The following is a 17,710-nucleotide window of genomic DNA, read 5'->3' on the forward strand; positions in this document are numbered from 1 at the left end:
GAATTTTACTGTTAAACTTGGAAAAGCCCATTGGGTTGACTTTGTCTGTGCCTTTGAGAATTTGTAGTGTAGTGTAGGTCCTCTTTTAATTTTCTCTGCTCAGTACTTAAAGGATTCACTTGTTTTAACTAGTCAGCATAGAATGATTCACTCAGCCAGGAATGTACGTGGTTAGTCTTATTTGGCTGTAATTCAGACAGTCAATGTCTGTTTTTCGCTAGGGTGAAAAAATCTGTACACCTTATTCTAAAGGCTCTCACATTCGTTCTCATTGCACAATTTTAGCTACAGTATGTAACCTAACATTCTATCTGCCTTTTTATTGTTTTCCCACAGTATATAGGGGAGGAAAGAAAAAGCTTCTGTATCAGGCCATACACAAAGCCAAAGCACCTGTGTATGTGAATGTGCCTCTTTATGCTTTGTGTTTTGCCACAGTAGTATTATCTCTTACTAGGTCAAGATTGCTTATTTCAATACACCCTGAATATGGAGAAGCAAGTACCATAGATTTGAGACTGAATTATATAAACCTCTTCTTGTACTTCACCTCCCCTGCAACACACAGCGCCTGTGGTTAGGCAGGACTGGCAAGGTAAATCCTCTGAAGTGCTCTTGCTGTCTCCCTTCCTGGTTCTTCAACATTGAACATGCCCCCTATTAACTCCGTACCTGCTTGTCTTGGTTCTCTTGCTGATGGGACTTCTCCATGGTTACCAGGTCTGCGCGAGGCAGTGTATCGGAGGCGTGAGTTCTAGTTCAGTTTTCTACAGTACTGTGCTGGGCGTTAGCCAAAACAACATAGCTGCCTCCGCTCTGCCATCAGCGGCCTTTGGAAATTTGTCAAACTCAACAGTACTTAAAGTGATTAAAGTGACATTTGAACTTTTTAAACTTCTGTACTAAGGTGTAAAACGTACCTTTTGGGTGAGAAAAATAGCAGACCATGTCGATCCCCTAATGAAACCACAGGGTTTTTGCTAGGAATGTACTGTACATGATCATTTTTTCACTGCCCCTAAAATACTGATGTTCTTGTCTAACCTTAATGGATACAAACTTTCTCTTTAAGTAGTTATGTTGGCTCAACTACTTCTAAAATGGGAGAAAAAAGTCAGGAACAGAGACAAAGATCCAGAATTTGTTCAAAGTAAAAAGCAAGTGTACTTTAGTCTTGGAAAGAGTGTACTGTAGCTGTAAGGAGTTTTCACTTTGTGTTGTGCCAAGGTTGTACAGTATGTGTACCTACAGGATTTTTTTTGTGTTCTATCAGTTTACAGAAGTAATTTGTAGCCGTATCTAGTCTTGTCCTAGATGTACTGTATCTACACCTTCATCATTGCAGTTCTTTCTTTTCAACTCCTTAGCACTGCATATTGTACACACATATCGCCACAAGAGTGCAGTGTCTCTATTTAATACAATCTCTTTTCTATTTATAGAAGCATACAACTAAAATCTTTGACAAAACGGCTCATTTATCCCAAAGGGAAACAGGCAGCATGCAACAAAGCCTGGAATTTTACGTGCTCAAAAAACTAGCACATCTTTATCAAGAAGAAATGCGAACTTTATTTCCAGATCCATACGTATTGATTGGAATAAGACTTGACAAATGCCAGAACGCCAATATAAGCTGAAGTGCACTCTGCTCAACTGCTACCATAGTACTGAGTGTAGTTAGAAATAAAAAGGAAGCAATTAAAAGCATCAAATGATCCTAAACACACACTTGAGACCAAACGCACTTATCATTTTTTGGAAACTATCATTTTTAGTATATTCACAGAACAGAATTACTTTACTATTATTGAAACTGACTCATGCAAATGAGCAAAACATCTTTCTGTTGTTAAATGCTGTTAGCCAACTCCCTTGTGTCTTGAACTGAATTTATAAGGCATTTCAGAAACACTACATTGTCTAGGAATTGTTTAATGCCTGTGTCCACTGAAATGATTAGCAGGCAAGTAGAGGGTCTGTTTGTCACTCAGTAATAGGTTTGTTTTAGAAATTCTTCTGTAATTCCTGAAGCAGGTAAAGAATTTGGTCAGGAATCAAGGCACATCCCTGCAGTGCTACAGAAAATGCATTTGGGTTCTGTGAGCAAAACAGAAGATTGTAATGCGTCATCTAGCATTGCCTCACAGTCTGTAGATCAGTGCCACCCACCATTTTCCCATTGGCCATGTGATCCCAAGTCTTATTACCATTTTTCTGTCCTGCACCTCTGGGGATTCATACTCTCTTAGGAATTTCTGCTTGTACACCCAATGCAGATTTCATGACTGCCCTCAGGTGGGAGGTACGGATCTTAGCTCACTGGACTGTATCTCTTCTACCTCTCATTCTAGGGGTATAGTGGTATAAATACTGTAAATAGTGATTAACCTGGGATGAGAGCAAGACTGCATCCCTCTTACTCTACCTGGGCAGGTGAGGCTTTCAGATCATCTAAATTATTTCTTCTGCTAGGATAAATATCTGGAAGCTGTATACATAGGTGTAACGGCGATTGATGAAAGATAAGCATCTCATGTTTGCTTAGCTGAAATAGTAAATGTTGCATTCATTTACTGTACTAATGGGGCTTAATACCATTTTGCATGAATATGTACAGTAGTAATGACTAGAAACCAAAGAAATTCCCTCTGATATCATGGCAGTCTCCTACTTGTTTCAAGCATAAGATTAAATCCAGTTATGATCGCCAGGTTGTGGAGCTCATTCTTAGGCACAATAGGTATAATATTGTGAAAGCTACAAGGTCTTCTCCAACAAAAGCAACAGCAAAAATATCTTGCTGCTATAGTATTGCATTCATTTTGTGCATGGAAGTTTGCATAATGTGTGTGTTCTAGGAAAGTGCCTCATGGAAGTATTAATAAAGACAGGATGAAACTGCTGAATATGACCGTTAGCTTTTTTTACAACTGACTTACACTGTTTTATTTCTCATATGTAGCAACTGCAGTTTTGTTCAGTTTAAGGTCAATATTCTCCAACTGTTTAAGAAAGCTATAGTGTAAAACAATGGAAATTGTTACTGTAAAGATACAGTACTCATTACAAACTTTGCAGTTGAAATGCCTTATTTGTAGGAAAATGCTATTGTAAGATATCGAAGTTGTTAATGTTATTTTTCTAAACATTGCTCATGGGTCAATTGCAAAACATGTTTAATAAAAACATCAAAAAAGATTATGGCAATTATAGAAGGAAGACCTCTTTTATTACATCTCTTTTCTACAGATTCCTCTCCTCGGTTATATTGGTTATATTGCTTTTCTGACCTTATCCATGGATCCCCAGGTGGTCATCAGGGGGATGCTATACCTGTTTTTAGTGGTGGTGGGGGTCCCCGGGAATCTGGCGGTGATCTGGGCCTTCTGCCACATCATGCGCAGTGAACGCAAGCTCATGCCGGCTGACGCCATCGTTCTGCACCTCGCCGCCGTCAACCTGCTGGTGGCTGCGGTTCGCTGCTCCTTTGAGGCGCTGGCAGCTTTCGGCGTCTTGTATGTCTTCAACAACACCGGCTGCAAGACCATCATCTTCATCTACAGGACGTCCCGGTCCCTCTCCATCTGGCTCACTTTCGTGCTGAGCACCTTTCAGTGCATCAGCATTGTCCCCCCCGGATCCCGGGGGTACAGCATCAAGTCGCACGCTCCTCGGTACCTGGGGGGTGTCTTCGTCTTCCTGTGGATACTGAACTCTTGGCTGAGCTCCGCTGCCCTGGCCTTCGCCGTGAGCTCTGGCGACAACTCGACCCGCACGCAGTACGGTATCAACATAGAGTTCTGCATTGTGAATTTCCCCTCCAGCACGTGGAAGAATGCCGTCGGGGCAGTGCAGGTGGCGAGAGACGCGGTGCCCATATTCCTCATGGTGGCGGCCAGCCTCTTCATCCTGCTCTTCCTGTACCGTCACAGCCAGCAGGTGAAGGGCCTCCGCAGTGCCAAACGGACACAGAAGGAGTCGGCAGAGTCCCGGGCGGCCAAGACAGTGGTGACCCTGGTGACATTGTATGTGCTCTTCTATGGCATTGACAATGGCCTGTGGGTATATACACTGACCGTCACTCAGACCTTGAGCACCTCCCTCATCTCTGACCTGCGGATCTTCTTCGCCTCTCTCTATGCGGCTGTCAGCCCCCTCGTCATCATCGCCTCCAACAAGAAGGTCAAGAGCCAGCTAGGGTGCATGAAGACAGAGAAAGGCCCCGTCAGTGTAGACACCGTTCTCTCCACTGTTTGAAAGGCAGCGCCTGACACTTTTCATTAGAACTACCCAGCGATCTCCTTCTCTGCTCTCCTTCCATTTCAGTTGCCCTAGAATGTCTGCTACCTGCACTGACTCAGAATTGATATCATTTACAATTAAGACAGTGAGGTCACAGAAAATGAATTTGCTTTGAATCCCTTCATATTAGATTGTGCTAATTAACAGAAACATCTAATTTGATAGGGTTTGTGTTATACGGTACTTTCTCTGGTTGGTTTTCTCCCCAGTATACAGTAGGTGAGTATTAGAATGCCTGGATTAATTTGACTGTGAAATGCATTTGTTTAGTAGTTCAATTAGCATCTCTGTCTGTGGTCAGGTGTCGATTAGTCACCTCCACGAGAGTCCGTCAGTTCAAATACAACTCTGCACCTCAGACGAGGTTATTCTGAGACACTCTTTTATTAAAACAGCATCTCAGGGCTGTGTTGAAGCCCCTAACCTCCTGGCCCCCTGCTGTCGCCAGCACAACGCTTGGCTTGCAATGCAATATGATTTGTTTAGTTGTTGATTTATGAACTAATTGTCTCTAATTGCTGCTTAGCACACTATAAATCCAAGCTGTCTGATTTCAGAAGCACATTAGGTAGGATTGGTATAATGAAGCAATTAGTTCAATTAAAGGAGGAATTGAAAGCAAGAATTAAAAATAAAAAATAACTTGTGTGGAGAGAACCCCCAGTGTAGCGATACAGCCAGCTCAAGGATTTGACATCCTTCAGTTCCAGGTCTGTTACTGCGAGAGATATCAAACATGCTGCTAATATTCTTCAATTCCATGCGCTTGGTGGGGAGGGGGTAGGGGGGATCTCATTAAACCAGTTTATCCTAAAGTGTATTCGCAAATTCTTTTAAAGGTGAAAACCACCCCATTTACAACAGCTTAAGAATAACGGGCATCTTGGTACTTGAAAACAATCAGATCATAGCTTTGCTGACAGAACTTTGCTTTGCTGTTTGGTCGTTTGTAGTTAATTGATCGTAGGTTCTCATCCATCCGTTTCTTGAAAGATGCCAGGGTATCAGCTTCAGCAGCATGGCTGGGCAACTTGTTCCAGACTCGCACAGGCCCATGGGTAAAGAAGCGCCTCCTGTTCGTAGTTTTAAACAGTGTAATTTCTGGCTGTGTCCACTGGTTCCTGAACTAGGGAGCTTCTCATCTTTTTTCATCTTCCATATGGAAAATAAGCATGTTTGACCTTTCTGAAATCTTTGTGACGATACACAGAAGCCTAAAGAAAATCCAAAACCTCAAAATCAGGGCACATCCCTTTGCCTTGGCTTCTTTCTTGGCTTAACGGAGGGATTCTTTTCCTCTGGCCACATCACAGGCTGTTGTAGCCAGACGTCTCTCGTCATCTTTGCACATTGTCATGGTTATTAGCTCTTTGAATTGCCTGGTGACTGTGGACCAAATGATCACTCTGCAGTCTCCCCCTGCACAGGGAGGACTAGGCCTGCTAATGAGCTGTGGAGGAGAAGCGGGCAGGCAAAGTGCATCTTCTGGCTGCTGCTGGTGGAAATTGAAAGTGGCAACAATTTAGCAGCAGTGCTAACAGGACTCCAGGTGTTTGTGCTTGGCCCTGATGCGTCCCCCGTCACCCTGCATCAGGCTAATGGTCCAAAACCACACAGGTTATTCTTCTATTATAATGATTTACTGTACCTTGCTTAATTATTATTATTACCTTTCCATATCCGGAACGACATCGCACATCATAAAAAGTACAGGTTTAAAAAACTTCTACTTGTACCATACAGTCTACATGGGTTACACTTGGCCGAAAGAGCTGTTGTTAAGATACACAATAAAAAAGGAGATGAAAGGCTTGTGTTGTATCTGAGTGAAAATATTTTTTTATAAATTCCAATGTTTGTTGTTTCCAATTTGCAGAAGATTTGTGTCAAGTTGTGAACAGTGGAATATAACTGTTTTTTAGTACATTTGAAAGGCTTCAGTTATGATATTAAAATAATATAGAAGTGATGAAGTATATATACTCTATGAAATACTGTATACAACGTTTGTCTGCTTCATTATCTAATTTTATGTTAGTGGTCTGTAAATTATAGAATGTGAGAGTAAATGCTTCACTACTTTTTAGTACATAAACATATAAGAAAAATGATGTTGGATAAAGTTCTGACTTTCAAATAAGTCTTATTATCTTCTCTGACAGCCTCCCATTTTAATTATAATTAACACTTTGCAAGTGATCTGCTAAATGTCTCATTGCAAATGAAGTTTCCTAATGACGTTCCTTAATTTGCTCTTCTGAGAATAAAGCAATAGCTGAAACTCCTGTGGGGAAATGGTGTTCTGTACACAATGGAAATTAAAATAAACATTTGAATATTCTTCATGTCAGTCATATCCTACAGAATTATTTTCTGCTTTCACATGATGTGCTTGACACCGATTGTGTGTCTTAAAGTTGTTGGGATCTTTCTAATGGATCGTGAATAGTGTTTTTGGAAAATTCGCAAAACACTTCTTAATGGCTGTTGTAATGTATAATATCACAAATAACATTAACTGCTTGACTGGACAATGGCACTTACAGTACAGAGCAGTGGTACCTTACAGTAGGTACAAATTAGACAGATTAGCTATCTTGGAAAAATAGCTCTCTATGAGCCTTGAGGTAAAAGAAGTATTTTAAATGATCTCCCTTGGAATAATAAAATCAGTACAAGACATGACCGTAGACAAGCAGAAAACTGTTAATCAATTTATTTTATTTCACTGATATGCCCTATGAAATGGTATTCAGCACATGAGTTTGTTGTTTGATGTTCTGATTTCTTTGTTAACGCTTGAGACGCTGGTTGCCAAGCTTACTGTAACCTGCCTGGCCTGATATCTTTCTTGTGAGAGGTTTGAACCTCTTGAATAACCTGAAAGCTGGGAAGAAGCTGTTGAACCTCCCGGTTGGGTTTCTGCTTTTGAGAGAGAGATCGTCTCGAGGCACGTGTCTGTCAACTGAACAAGACGGACTGCTGCGGTGATGGCATCGCCTGTGGTGCGTGGACCGCTTGAGGAGCTCCTCAAAGTCTCGCTTAGAGATGTGAATGCTGAAGAGGAGGGTCACGCCCCCAATGAGAAAGGCCCCAATGAAGCCAAGAAACACCCCAGCGATGAGGGGCCACACCCCCTCCAGGAACCGCCTGCTGTAAGGTGGCAGTTGTTCCCTCTGGATGACGAGATCCAGGTCACTCCAGCTCAACTCGGTTACTGCAAACAGGAAGGATCACCTCCGTTAAAGTGCTTAATATGCACAGAACTACAGCACACATGTTGGAAACAGATGTTTCAGTGTCTTCAGCCTCTGGTGTTTAAAGCAGTTACTAGGGTAATTTTTACACTTACCAAGCTAATTGAGTCCTACATTAATCCCAGAGGACTGTGGTTACTGGTGTTTTATACATATCATTTTATTATTGTAAACCTGTAAACAGATGGTGACAGAGCTTCTTTGTCCATACCAAGAGCTTTCAAAACAGATAGATGTTGTACCTTCAGTTTTAAAGTGTAATAACACAATCTGCAGTCAAGCTGGGGGAGGGGAAGGACAATATTGTTCAATATTTTTACATACTGTGACTATCAAAGTATTCACCCCTTTTTTGGACTTTTTTACATTTTGCTGTGTTTCAGTATGAAATCATAATGTATTTAACTGGGAGGTTTTGCCATTGATTGACAGAAAACACTTCAAAAAGTGTCGCTCCAGAACACTGATGTTTTTCTATTTAAACCACTGTGGCTTTGGCTGTATGTTTTGGGTCATTGTACTATTGGAAGATGAATCTTCTCCCAAGTCCCATGTCTCTTGCAGACTGCAGCAGGTTTTAATCCAGGATCTCTCTGTATATTGCTGCATTCATTTTTCCTTCTATCTTGATGTGTCTTCCAGGTCCTGATGCAGCAAAGCTTCCCCATAGCATGATGCTGCCACCACCATGCTTCACCGTAGGGATGGTGTCCTCAGGATGATGTTCACTGTTACGTTATAATAAACATAGTGCTTATTATTGAGGCCAAAAAGGTCATTTTTGGTCCTATCAGAACATAGAATCTTCTTCAGCTTGGTCTCAAAAGTCTGTCACCTGCCTTCTGCCTTTTGGCAAAGTATAATTGAGATTTGATGTGAGTTTTTGTTACTCTTCCATGAAACCCAAATTTGTGAAGCACCAAGGCAATTGTCATATGCAGAGTTTCTCCCATCTCAGCGATGGAAGACTGTTATGCCTTTAGAGTTGTCACCGGCCTCTTACAGCACTTGTCAGGTGGCCTCCCTGACTTGTGCTCTTCTCACCTGGATACTCAGTTTTTGAGGATGCCCGGTTCTTCAGTTTCACAGTTGTGCCATATTTTCTACATTTTTTAACAATGGACTTTACTGTGTTTTGAGGGATATGTAATGTTTTGGAAATGCTCTTATTCCCTTTCCTTATACAGTAGGTGCTTTGCAATAACCCTATCCCAGATTTACTTTGAAAGTTCCTTCATCTTCATGATATAGTTTTTGTTGGGAGCTGTACTAATCAACTATGGGACCTCCCAGAGATATGTATATGTGAAACACCTTATTTGCACACAGGGGGACTTCATTCAACAAATTACAGTATGTGACTTCTAAATGCATTTTGTAGCACCAGAGCCTATTTAAGTGTTTCATTGTAAAAGGAGGTAAATCCTTATAAAATCACTTAGTTTCTGTTTCATATTTATAATTAATTTAGGGGGATCTGTAGAATTGTTTTGTTTTGTGTTGATCAATGGAAAAAAAACCAAATTAAAAATACACAGTGATTCTATATTTTAACAGTAACACGTTAAAATATCCAAAGGGGGTGTGAATAGTCACTTTACCTGAACAGGCTTCTTTTTTTGTAGTAGCTCAATCAATATGTAGATTGAGCATCAAACTAAAACCAATTATAAATGTTCCAACACATTCACAAAATTATTAGAAACATTACAGTCTTTTTTGTAGCAGGTGCGCTGATAATTACATTTATTTTTCTGATTAATAATTTGTCATAAACAGGGATGATCAGTAAGGGGTTACAGCTAGGAGCTTGTGTAGCCATTGGACATTTGTGATGCACGCTTCATATTGTGTTGGAAATGTATGGGATTCTGTCCAGTTCTTAATGTAGAGCCTGGACACTAATATGCCTGTTCACTGGTCTCTAAGCTCTCGATGCCACAAATTGTCCCAGCTCATCCTACAATTATTCATTGGTGCTCAAGTCTAGGCTTCCATGACATACTGATCACATTTTTGTACATTGTCCTACTGACATGTTTCAGTAGGTGGCTGTGTCAGCATGCATAGGCTGCAAAGGAACAAGTAAAGGTTTATTCCATGCTGAATAATGTATTTTAGTATGGAATAAACCTTTACTTGTTCCGTTGCATCCTACTGACATGTTGTCACATCAGAATGAGCTCACATGAAGGATTTGATCAATCTACTGTTGTGCAGTCAGATTACCATCAATCATTACACATGACCTTCTGTAGCGTCTAGACTCCTGCCCAAAACATTACACTCGGACATCCCCATCCATCTCAACCATGTGTGGTAGATTCAACATTGACAGTCCATGTTTGCCTGTAATGTCTTTCCAGGGTAAAAATTCCTGGCTATTAAGACTCAACAGTGTGCTGATTCAGTCCACCATTTGAGTTTCATTAGAGCCAACATTACACAGTTTAAATCACTTTTTCATTTGTGCTCAATCTGCTCTCAGTAAGGAGGTGATTTTTTGCGTATGCCATAGAGAACGCAAATGACTGGCAAAAAGATTTAATCAATAGTCAAAATCCATATACACATTTTTTCTAACGGAATGATACACTTCATTTGATGCTCACTATACTGTACCACAGAAATTATGTCTAGGGTTTTGTGTGTTACCTGAATTATCAAACTAGAGTACAAGCATATTCGATATGCAGGCTTCTCTAAAGAAGTTCACAGATCCAGTAAATAACCTCTCTTACAGTCCCTGGCTGCACGGTGGCTGTCTGTGGTGTGGTCAGTCGCTGGCTCGATCAGGGATGAGTGCATAGCCTCCACATGCTTATGATAGTCTTCCACATACTTCTTTAAGCTCAGGCTCTTGTCCTGATTAATGTTTTTCCCCATTTCTAGAAACATACAGAGGTTTTCATTTTTGGCATGTCAAGCTTACAAAGTATTGCAAATAAATATAGTAAGTATCATTACTAGAATGGGTTTCAGATACCTTTTCTAAAATAATGAAGATTTAATAAATATACACCTGAACTAAATGCTTTGCTCCAATACAGCCTTTTACAGTTTCTAAAATATTTATTCAATACCAATGGAAAAGAGTGTTTGTGAAAAGCTATCAAGAGTATAACTACATCTGTTAATATTGCTAATCTTAAATACTACACAAAGAATAGCTATAGGACTCCAATCAGTCTGACCCCAAGCCTCAGAAGAATGAACATGATCTTATCTGGGCAGCTGGCAGTTATAATGGCCAGGTAGTTTTAAAAAAAATGACTATACAATTCTTGGAAAGTGTTTGGGCAGGCCAGATTACAGGTAAGATGAGGACTGAAGAGACCAATTTTAAGATTTAGGAAAGGACCTATTGTCTCAAAGATGTGGAAAAAAATGTTTTTTGTGTCCCACACACACAAACAAAAATTCTCACTTGTATTTTGACAATTTTAACAAAACTATAGTTTGTTAAAATATCTCACTAAACTGAAATATTCAGAGGGGTTTAGGTATAGAGGAAAAAAGTATTTCTGTAGATATGAATGATGAGGTCAAACAAAGAAAAAAGGTTTTGCATTTCACACCTACAAGTACGATATTGAAAGTTAAATTTTTAAAGGACATCACTATAACACAGTCCAGTCCCCGGTTAGTTATCTGCACTATTAATTACATATATATAGATGCTTATTTGTGTAGCTTCAGATGAAATAGGAGCACTCTGTTTGCCTGCCATGTGTTGAACTGATACGAAAATGTGTGCGTGCTGTGGCGCTTGTCTCTTCACTTCTCTGCCTCTCTGTTTAAATTGTGCTGAGCACAGAACAGATGGTTTGTGCAGAATTTGGTGTCAACTGTTCCGAATCCACTGGCAGCTAATTTACACCTCTTGCTGTCTGTGAAGAAAAGCAACCAGGGGGATTCGTCAGTACTGCAGCAGAACCAGATTGTGTTCAGAATAGTGCTGCAGTAACTGAAGGTGGATTCAGCCTAAAATCTGGGATTAAAATTGCTGCTGTTGGCCTGTGCCCCAAAAAATCTCACCAACCAACTACTGGCATGTATCAATTCAGTCTTTCTAAGCTAAATTCTACCAACAGAAGTGTGTTATGAAAAAATTGGATGTCTTTCTAATACATAAAATCATTTCCTTTTAGTTCCATAATAGGGTCTTCACTATTTAGATTAAATGTATTATTAGGACAAACAATCAGAAGGCATGATTATATTTCCATCTTTAAGTTAATGATACGCATATGTATGTGCACACTAATCGTTATAGTGAAGCGACTGTTTCGTGCTTGCTAAATTATGAAATTGTGGATGCATCTGATGTGTTTGTAATTCAGTTGTAATAAGGTAATGCTTATTTTTCCATTCAAAATAGAATACTATCATGAACAGAATGGGAACTTAGTGGTATACAGTTCATACAGGACCATATGTCTTTTCCAGAACAAAAAAATAAATTGAACCAGCACTGAAACTTTAAAAATACCTTCAAATTGGAAATCATTTACCATATGTCATAGCTTTGATTTAAATTACTTTGGCAGGTTTAGACAATTGATAACATACGTTGTGATTCCCAAATTAAGTCTAAGCTTAGAGGCAAATTATTTAAAGTTCCCAAAAATCTTATTATAAATACAGGTATTCTCTTCTGAAAAGCATAGGGATTCAATGGAATGAAGATCTGGGTAGAAGTAATATACATCAGCAGAATCATTGAATAAGTGTGTAGATATAACATGATATTGCTACTGTTAATTCAATATAAAAGTAACATGAGTATTACACTAGGATAAAAGTAATACATTGATGTTAAAACTGGATATATGTATTAAAGTAAAAGGAAAAGTGATTAATGGATTTATTCCTTTTGGGAGTCCTGAAAAGTTAATACAAATTAGAGAGCTGGCTCTGCACTTCTCTGATATGTAATATTTAACCCCACCACTCTGCCTATTACATGCTACATTGCATGATCATTCTTTGAGATACCCATTAGGTATGATTGTGGTATACTCCATTACAATTTTAAAGTAACTCCTGTTGAAATATTGGGAATCAACTTTAGTACCTAGTTTGCAAGATTTGAAATCTTTTTTATCGTATTAGTTAAGAATTGAGAAAAGCTGGGCAGTGGAAAGATTTAGAACTCTACAGTTTCAAAGAATATGGGAAAGATGGCAAACCTAAGATTAAATTTGATGGGTATAGATTAGAGTAGGAGGTAGAGTAAGTCAATAAGTACATTGTAAGTGTTGTGATTTATTGTAATATGTAAGAAGTCATCATTTTTATTCTGTTTTTTGTTTATTTAGTGATGTCTTGCAATATTTACATGAATATGTGAATGTTATTTGCTGAATTATTTGAAAATAATAAGGTTCTAAGAGAAAAATTGTCATTTTGCTATTTTTTCTGCATGATCTACATAGATTAACCCCTGAGAGTCTGGCCATTGATGGTATTTAACCTTAAAACATGGGGCAATGATTTTCCATAACTTAGCTTCTGAGTTTCAAGTGTACAATGATATTACTACATAATTTTGTAATCTTAGAAACACCGGTCACTGCAAAACAGTTGCTCCTGTGTACCATACTGTGCTTTTTAACCCGTTCATTACAGCATCAAGAACAGATTGGTATGCACTGCGCTTATTCTCATACAAAAGGTATTGTGAATACAAATGGCAGAGGAGATGCTTTGACAGTGCAACCTGGATTTCCCTGGCTATCCACTTTGTCAAAATGATGTATTCAAAACAGAACATGGAACAAGTCTGACCTAAAGATATGTCAGTCCTGCCGATCCGCTGCAGAGCTCTAGATAAGCGGTCATAGTACATCTGGTCTCCATGAGTCACCAGCCATTCTGTCAAGATGGTCTTACACTCCTCCTCTGTCCCTGCACACAGAGTAGTGTCAGACAGCAATCTGAAACACTTGGTGGCTATACAAGGCAATAAAAAAACAAGATTTCTCTTGCATTCCTTGTGATTTGTGTTTTTGTGCATCTTCAAAGACAATGCCCTTAATATGTGAGGTAATTAAAGAAACAAGACTGTAAAGAATATTGATATGTTGACCTGGTATTTTAGGAAACAACAGAAGATTTAAAAACAATATCAGTGTGTTATAACCAATATTTTTAATTAGCAAGGAGTTTCTAATTACTTTGACTTAAAGAGTTGTTCTAATTATGCTCTATAGAAGTGACTCCTGGGCTTCTGTGATGCACTTACTGTATTTGTAGAGATGCTTTGAAAGAGGGATATGAAGAACCCAAAGGGATTATTTTGAGCTTTTCAGTAGTAACTGTAGTTTCTCACAGCTGGGCACTGGCTTGGGGACTTATACCATATAATGTGAGGTGTGATACTTCAACATTTGCAAGCCCAAATTAATTTTTATTAATTTCCTCACATAGATGTATCAGTTAAAAAGAATGTCTCATTGTTCTGAAAGATATAATCACTGTTAACTCTTTCAGGTATCATACAGTACGGTTCTTTAGGTTTGACTACTCATCATGTGCTGAGACTTGTAAAAAGATAATAAGGCTTGTCAGTTTGTCTTTAAACATCTGATAAACTGAATAAGTGCCTTGGGGATCACTAAAGTGCACCTATACTGAACCTCCAAAGTCCCATGTTTTACTGTATATATGAACCAGATGAAATAGCACAGTGAATGTGTAATACTGTTCTAGCTATAATTTATTACCTGAAAAAATTAACAAATTGAAAAACATTAACAGAGAGAACTAGACTTGGAAAACCTCCAACAATAACGAGAATTTGTACTATAAAAGAAACAAGACTGATCCATACTGATGTCTCTCCGGACTCGATCTGGGACGCCCAGGTCATTCTTCTCCAGGGAAAGCCTGTCTATTTCCTGGAGGATATTCTCCTCAGGGGTGGTTAGCATAGAGTGGAGGTCCTGGCATTCACGGGGGGTCAGCAGCTCAGCAATCCGCTCCATCTGGTGTACCCCAATATCGTCCGCCACTGAGGGAAGTAGGGTGAAGGTGTTACTGCTCCCAGCAGAAAGAAGGTCTTCAATTGTTCAATCAGTCATTAAAAACCTACTGGGGTGATTCTAGAGCTTTCTTTTCCAGATTAAACAATGTTCAGATTTCATAAAGGTAATAACAATTATAGACCATTTCAAGCTGAATATTAGAAGAATTCAAGACTTTATAAAGCATGCATCAAAGAGGGACACAGATGATTTTCATGATGTCAAAAAAAGGGATTGGAAATTGGAACCACACACAGCAGTAGTTGTCGAGGATGGTGGAGCAGTGTAAAATAAATTGTGCCCATTGTGGAAAGTTTATCATGGGCAAAGGAACTATACTATGATGATGCAAAGAATCTGTAATAAAGATTTTCAAGTTTGTAAGGGATTGACTGGAGCCCTGACTAGCTCTGCTGGTAGAGTATGAGACTCATAATCTCAGGGTAGTGGGTTCATGTCCCATGTTGGGCACCAGGTTCTCTAATAACCCAGACCGGGCAGCAGCTGTATGGGGTGGTTTTGGCAGTGGAGGATCGCATTTCTGTGACAATGGGAACAACACTCACATTGTCCGTGCGGAAGAAAGGGCTGGCAATCTACTTCTGTATCTTCTGTATCTTGCCATGAAATCTCTATGGTGATGATCCATAGAGATGCCACGAGTTGACACCGACTCGACGGCACTCATCCCATCCCCCATCGAATGGATTGACTAAAATCATGCTTCATTTTTAGTGATGCTAGTGTTCTTTTGGACTAACTCTCCAACTTTTTCTCCACCAAACACTCTCAGCCAATTGTTCCCCAATATTTCACATGGGCCAATGAGTGCACATTTAAACATAATGCAATGCTCCTCCCACTAATTCATGTCCATCCAGTTGGAGCACATTTAAACACAATGCTCCTCCCACTAGTTCATGTCCATCCAGTTACAGCACATTTAAAAACAATGCTCCTCCCACTAGCTCACATCCATCCAGTTACAGCACATTTAAGCATACTGCTCCTCCCACTAGTTCACACCCATCCAGTTACAGCACATTTAAGAACAAAACTCCTCCCACTTATTCATGTCCAGCCAATTACACAGTCACACTGTTCATATTTAACATGAAGCATGAGGTCTGTAACTCCAACAAAGCAAAAGACTGTCATTCACTCCTGATAAGGATATTACAGTTAAAACAAAATGTATTAATTAGAATGTTTACATCAGACAGGGACTTATTTTTTATGTAAACACATATGTGTGTCAGTTTTGATAGTCTTGTGCTTTTCCATTATCCACACACCTTAAACTGCCAGCAATGAAGTGTGTTATATACAGTACCATTATATTACCATACTGTAACACAATACTGTGCAAAGATTAATATAAACATCACTCTGTACAAGTCTAACTAGAGAAATGTCCACGTGAAAGCATTCTTGTTTAGTTTGGGGTGAAATATTAGTTTGATTTTTTTTGAACACCAAGGAAGTGGAGTAAAAAGGGGATTTGAAGTCATCCTGCCAGTGAAAAAAGGATATGCTTAAAAGATTTAAAATCTGAAATAAGGAAACCATAGTTGATATGAGAACAATGTATCTGTTCCTGCTGTGCCGTGCATTTGTGGTCGGGCTTACATGCAGAGATGTGAGTCTTTACTAACGCCATGCTCAGCATATCAGGACTATTACCTCTCATTTTTACACAACAGACTTGGAAAGATTAATTACTGCAACAAAAATGTGAGAAAGGAGGTTTCAGGATTGACAATTCTTCCTGTATAACAATATCCTTTTGTGAATGTCTGCTGATACAGTAGAAGGTTGCTAACTAGATATAATTAAGGTACTGTACAGTAATGTTACGCTGAGATGAAAGAATAACCAGACTAAAAACATTTAGAATTTGCTGAGATACCATGTCTCCTTTTTTGGTGCTAATGTTTGGTATAGCATGTTTTTTCAAGTTGCCTTTTGTGTATGTGTGGTGTTCTAATTTTGAACATAGAAACACACTCATATTTTAAAACTTCAGTACTGTAAAACATGTCAGACATTCACAGATCAAAGGGGATGGAAAATTAGCTAATTACAACAAATAAGAGAAAACAATCTGTTTCCAAGATTCTTCATTTCCTTAAGTGCTAGTTACTGTAGCTATGTCGTTTCAGACACTCATATGACAGATAACTACCCAAGGAGTACACTTAGCTTCAGACTGAACACAGTGAATACACTACTGTCCTCTGTGCCAGTGGCAATTGGATTTAGTTTCTCACCCTTGTCTTCTCCAAGGCAGAGGCTGAACACAAGGACAAGCACGGACAGTTGCTCTACTTTCATACTGCCTGGAAGCATATCAAAAGGTTGTTGAGGAGCATGCTGGGAAATTGTTTAATTTTAAAAATATAAAAGGAGAAATCTAGAACTTTCAGCCATACAACTCCATGCTGACATCACCAAAGTACACAGGTGTATGTGGAGTTGTGTATTAGGAGAAGTGTATTTAGTCTAATGGCTGTTATATTCAAATGGTGAATTACAGTAGGTCACAAAGTTACAATGTCTTGAATGAATGATTTTGCAGTGTATCCTTTTCCTCTTTCATTTTCAGATTCTTTTTCTTTGTACCATTATTTTTTTACACTCTACCCTCAAATTCTGTTAAAATATTTTAGAGTTAAATTTGTTTTGTTCTGTTTTAAAATTAACTTAAAATTATAGCTCTGGGATCTTAATTTAGCTGACCAAATGCCTTGAAAAATGTATGACAGTTGTGAGAAACTTATCAGTGTACAGATTTGCATTTTACAGAGTGAATTTAAACTAAAGAATTAAAGACTAAAAACTTAAAGATACCTTACCACCTTTCACATTTTCACCTAATAAATACCCCCATTATACCAAAACACAATACAAAACATACCTCAATCATCACAAAAACGTTTCTTTCATATATTTTCCTTAAATATATAGTTATATGTATAGGAACAAGTAATAGGTTTATTCAGCCGTGGAGCCTTCTTCAGGTGTAAGAAAGACAGGGCAGTATGTTATACTGTATGTACAGTATACAGTAGTTACCTTTACAACACTAGTCATACAAAAGGGATGAGGAGACCTGCTTCC

The 17,710-nt window shown here is 38.9% G+C and overlaps 2 protein-coding genes across 5 annotated transcripts; one reads left to right on the forward strand and one right to left on the reverse strand.

The window, feature by feature from the left end:
• Window positions 1–3,267: 3,267 nt before the first annotated feature.
• On the forward strand, window positions 3,268–4,260 carry LOC102693803 (olfactory receptor class A-like protein 1). The gene has a single exon (XM_006628487.3). The coding sequence runs from the start codon at window positions 3,301–3,303 to the stop codon at window positions 4,258–4,260; it is 960 nt and encodes a 319-aa protein (XP_006628550.1). The 5' UTR covers window positions 3,268–3,300.
• A 2,764-nt stretch (window positions 4,261–7,024) lies between these two features.
• Window positions 7,025–17,183, reverse strand: tmdd1 (transmembrane and death domain 1). Of its 4 annotated transcripts, none has more exons than XM_015342693.2 (5): window positions 16,861–17,178; window positions 14,398–14,577; window positions 13,353–13,472; window positions 10,304–10,450; window positions 7,025–7,522 (listed from the first exon to the last, which is right to left on the reverse strand). In XM_015342693.2, the coding sequence occupies exons 1-5, from the start codon at window positions 16,937–16,939 to the stop codon at window positions 7,098–7,100; spliced, it is 951 nt and encodes a 316-aa protein (XP_015198179.1). In that variant the 5' UTR covers window positions 16,940–17,178; the 3' UTR covers window positions 7,025–7,097. The 4 variants fall into 4 exon arrangements, with proteins under 4 accessions (XP_015198179.1, XP_069046421.1, XP_069046422.1 ...); XM_069190320.1 differs by lacking the exon at window positions 16,861–17,178 and adding an exon at window positions 15,157–16,850; XM_069190321.1 differs by lacking the exon at window positions 13,353–13,472 and having other exon boundaries at window positions 16,861–17,183.
• Window positions 17,184–17,710: the final 527 nt, after the last annotated feature.

This window comes from Lepisosteus oculatus, chromosome 5, assembly GCF_040954835.1.
Source record: "Lepisosteus oculatus isolate fLepOcu1 chromosome 5, fLepOcu1.hap2, whole genome shotgun sequence".
Taxonomy (NCBI): Eukaryota; Metazoa; Chordata; class Actinopteri; order Semionotiformes; family Lepisosteidae; genus Lepisosteus; species Lepisosteus oculatus.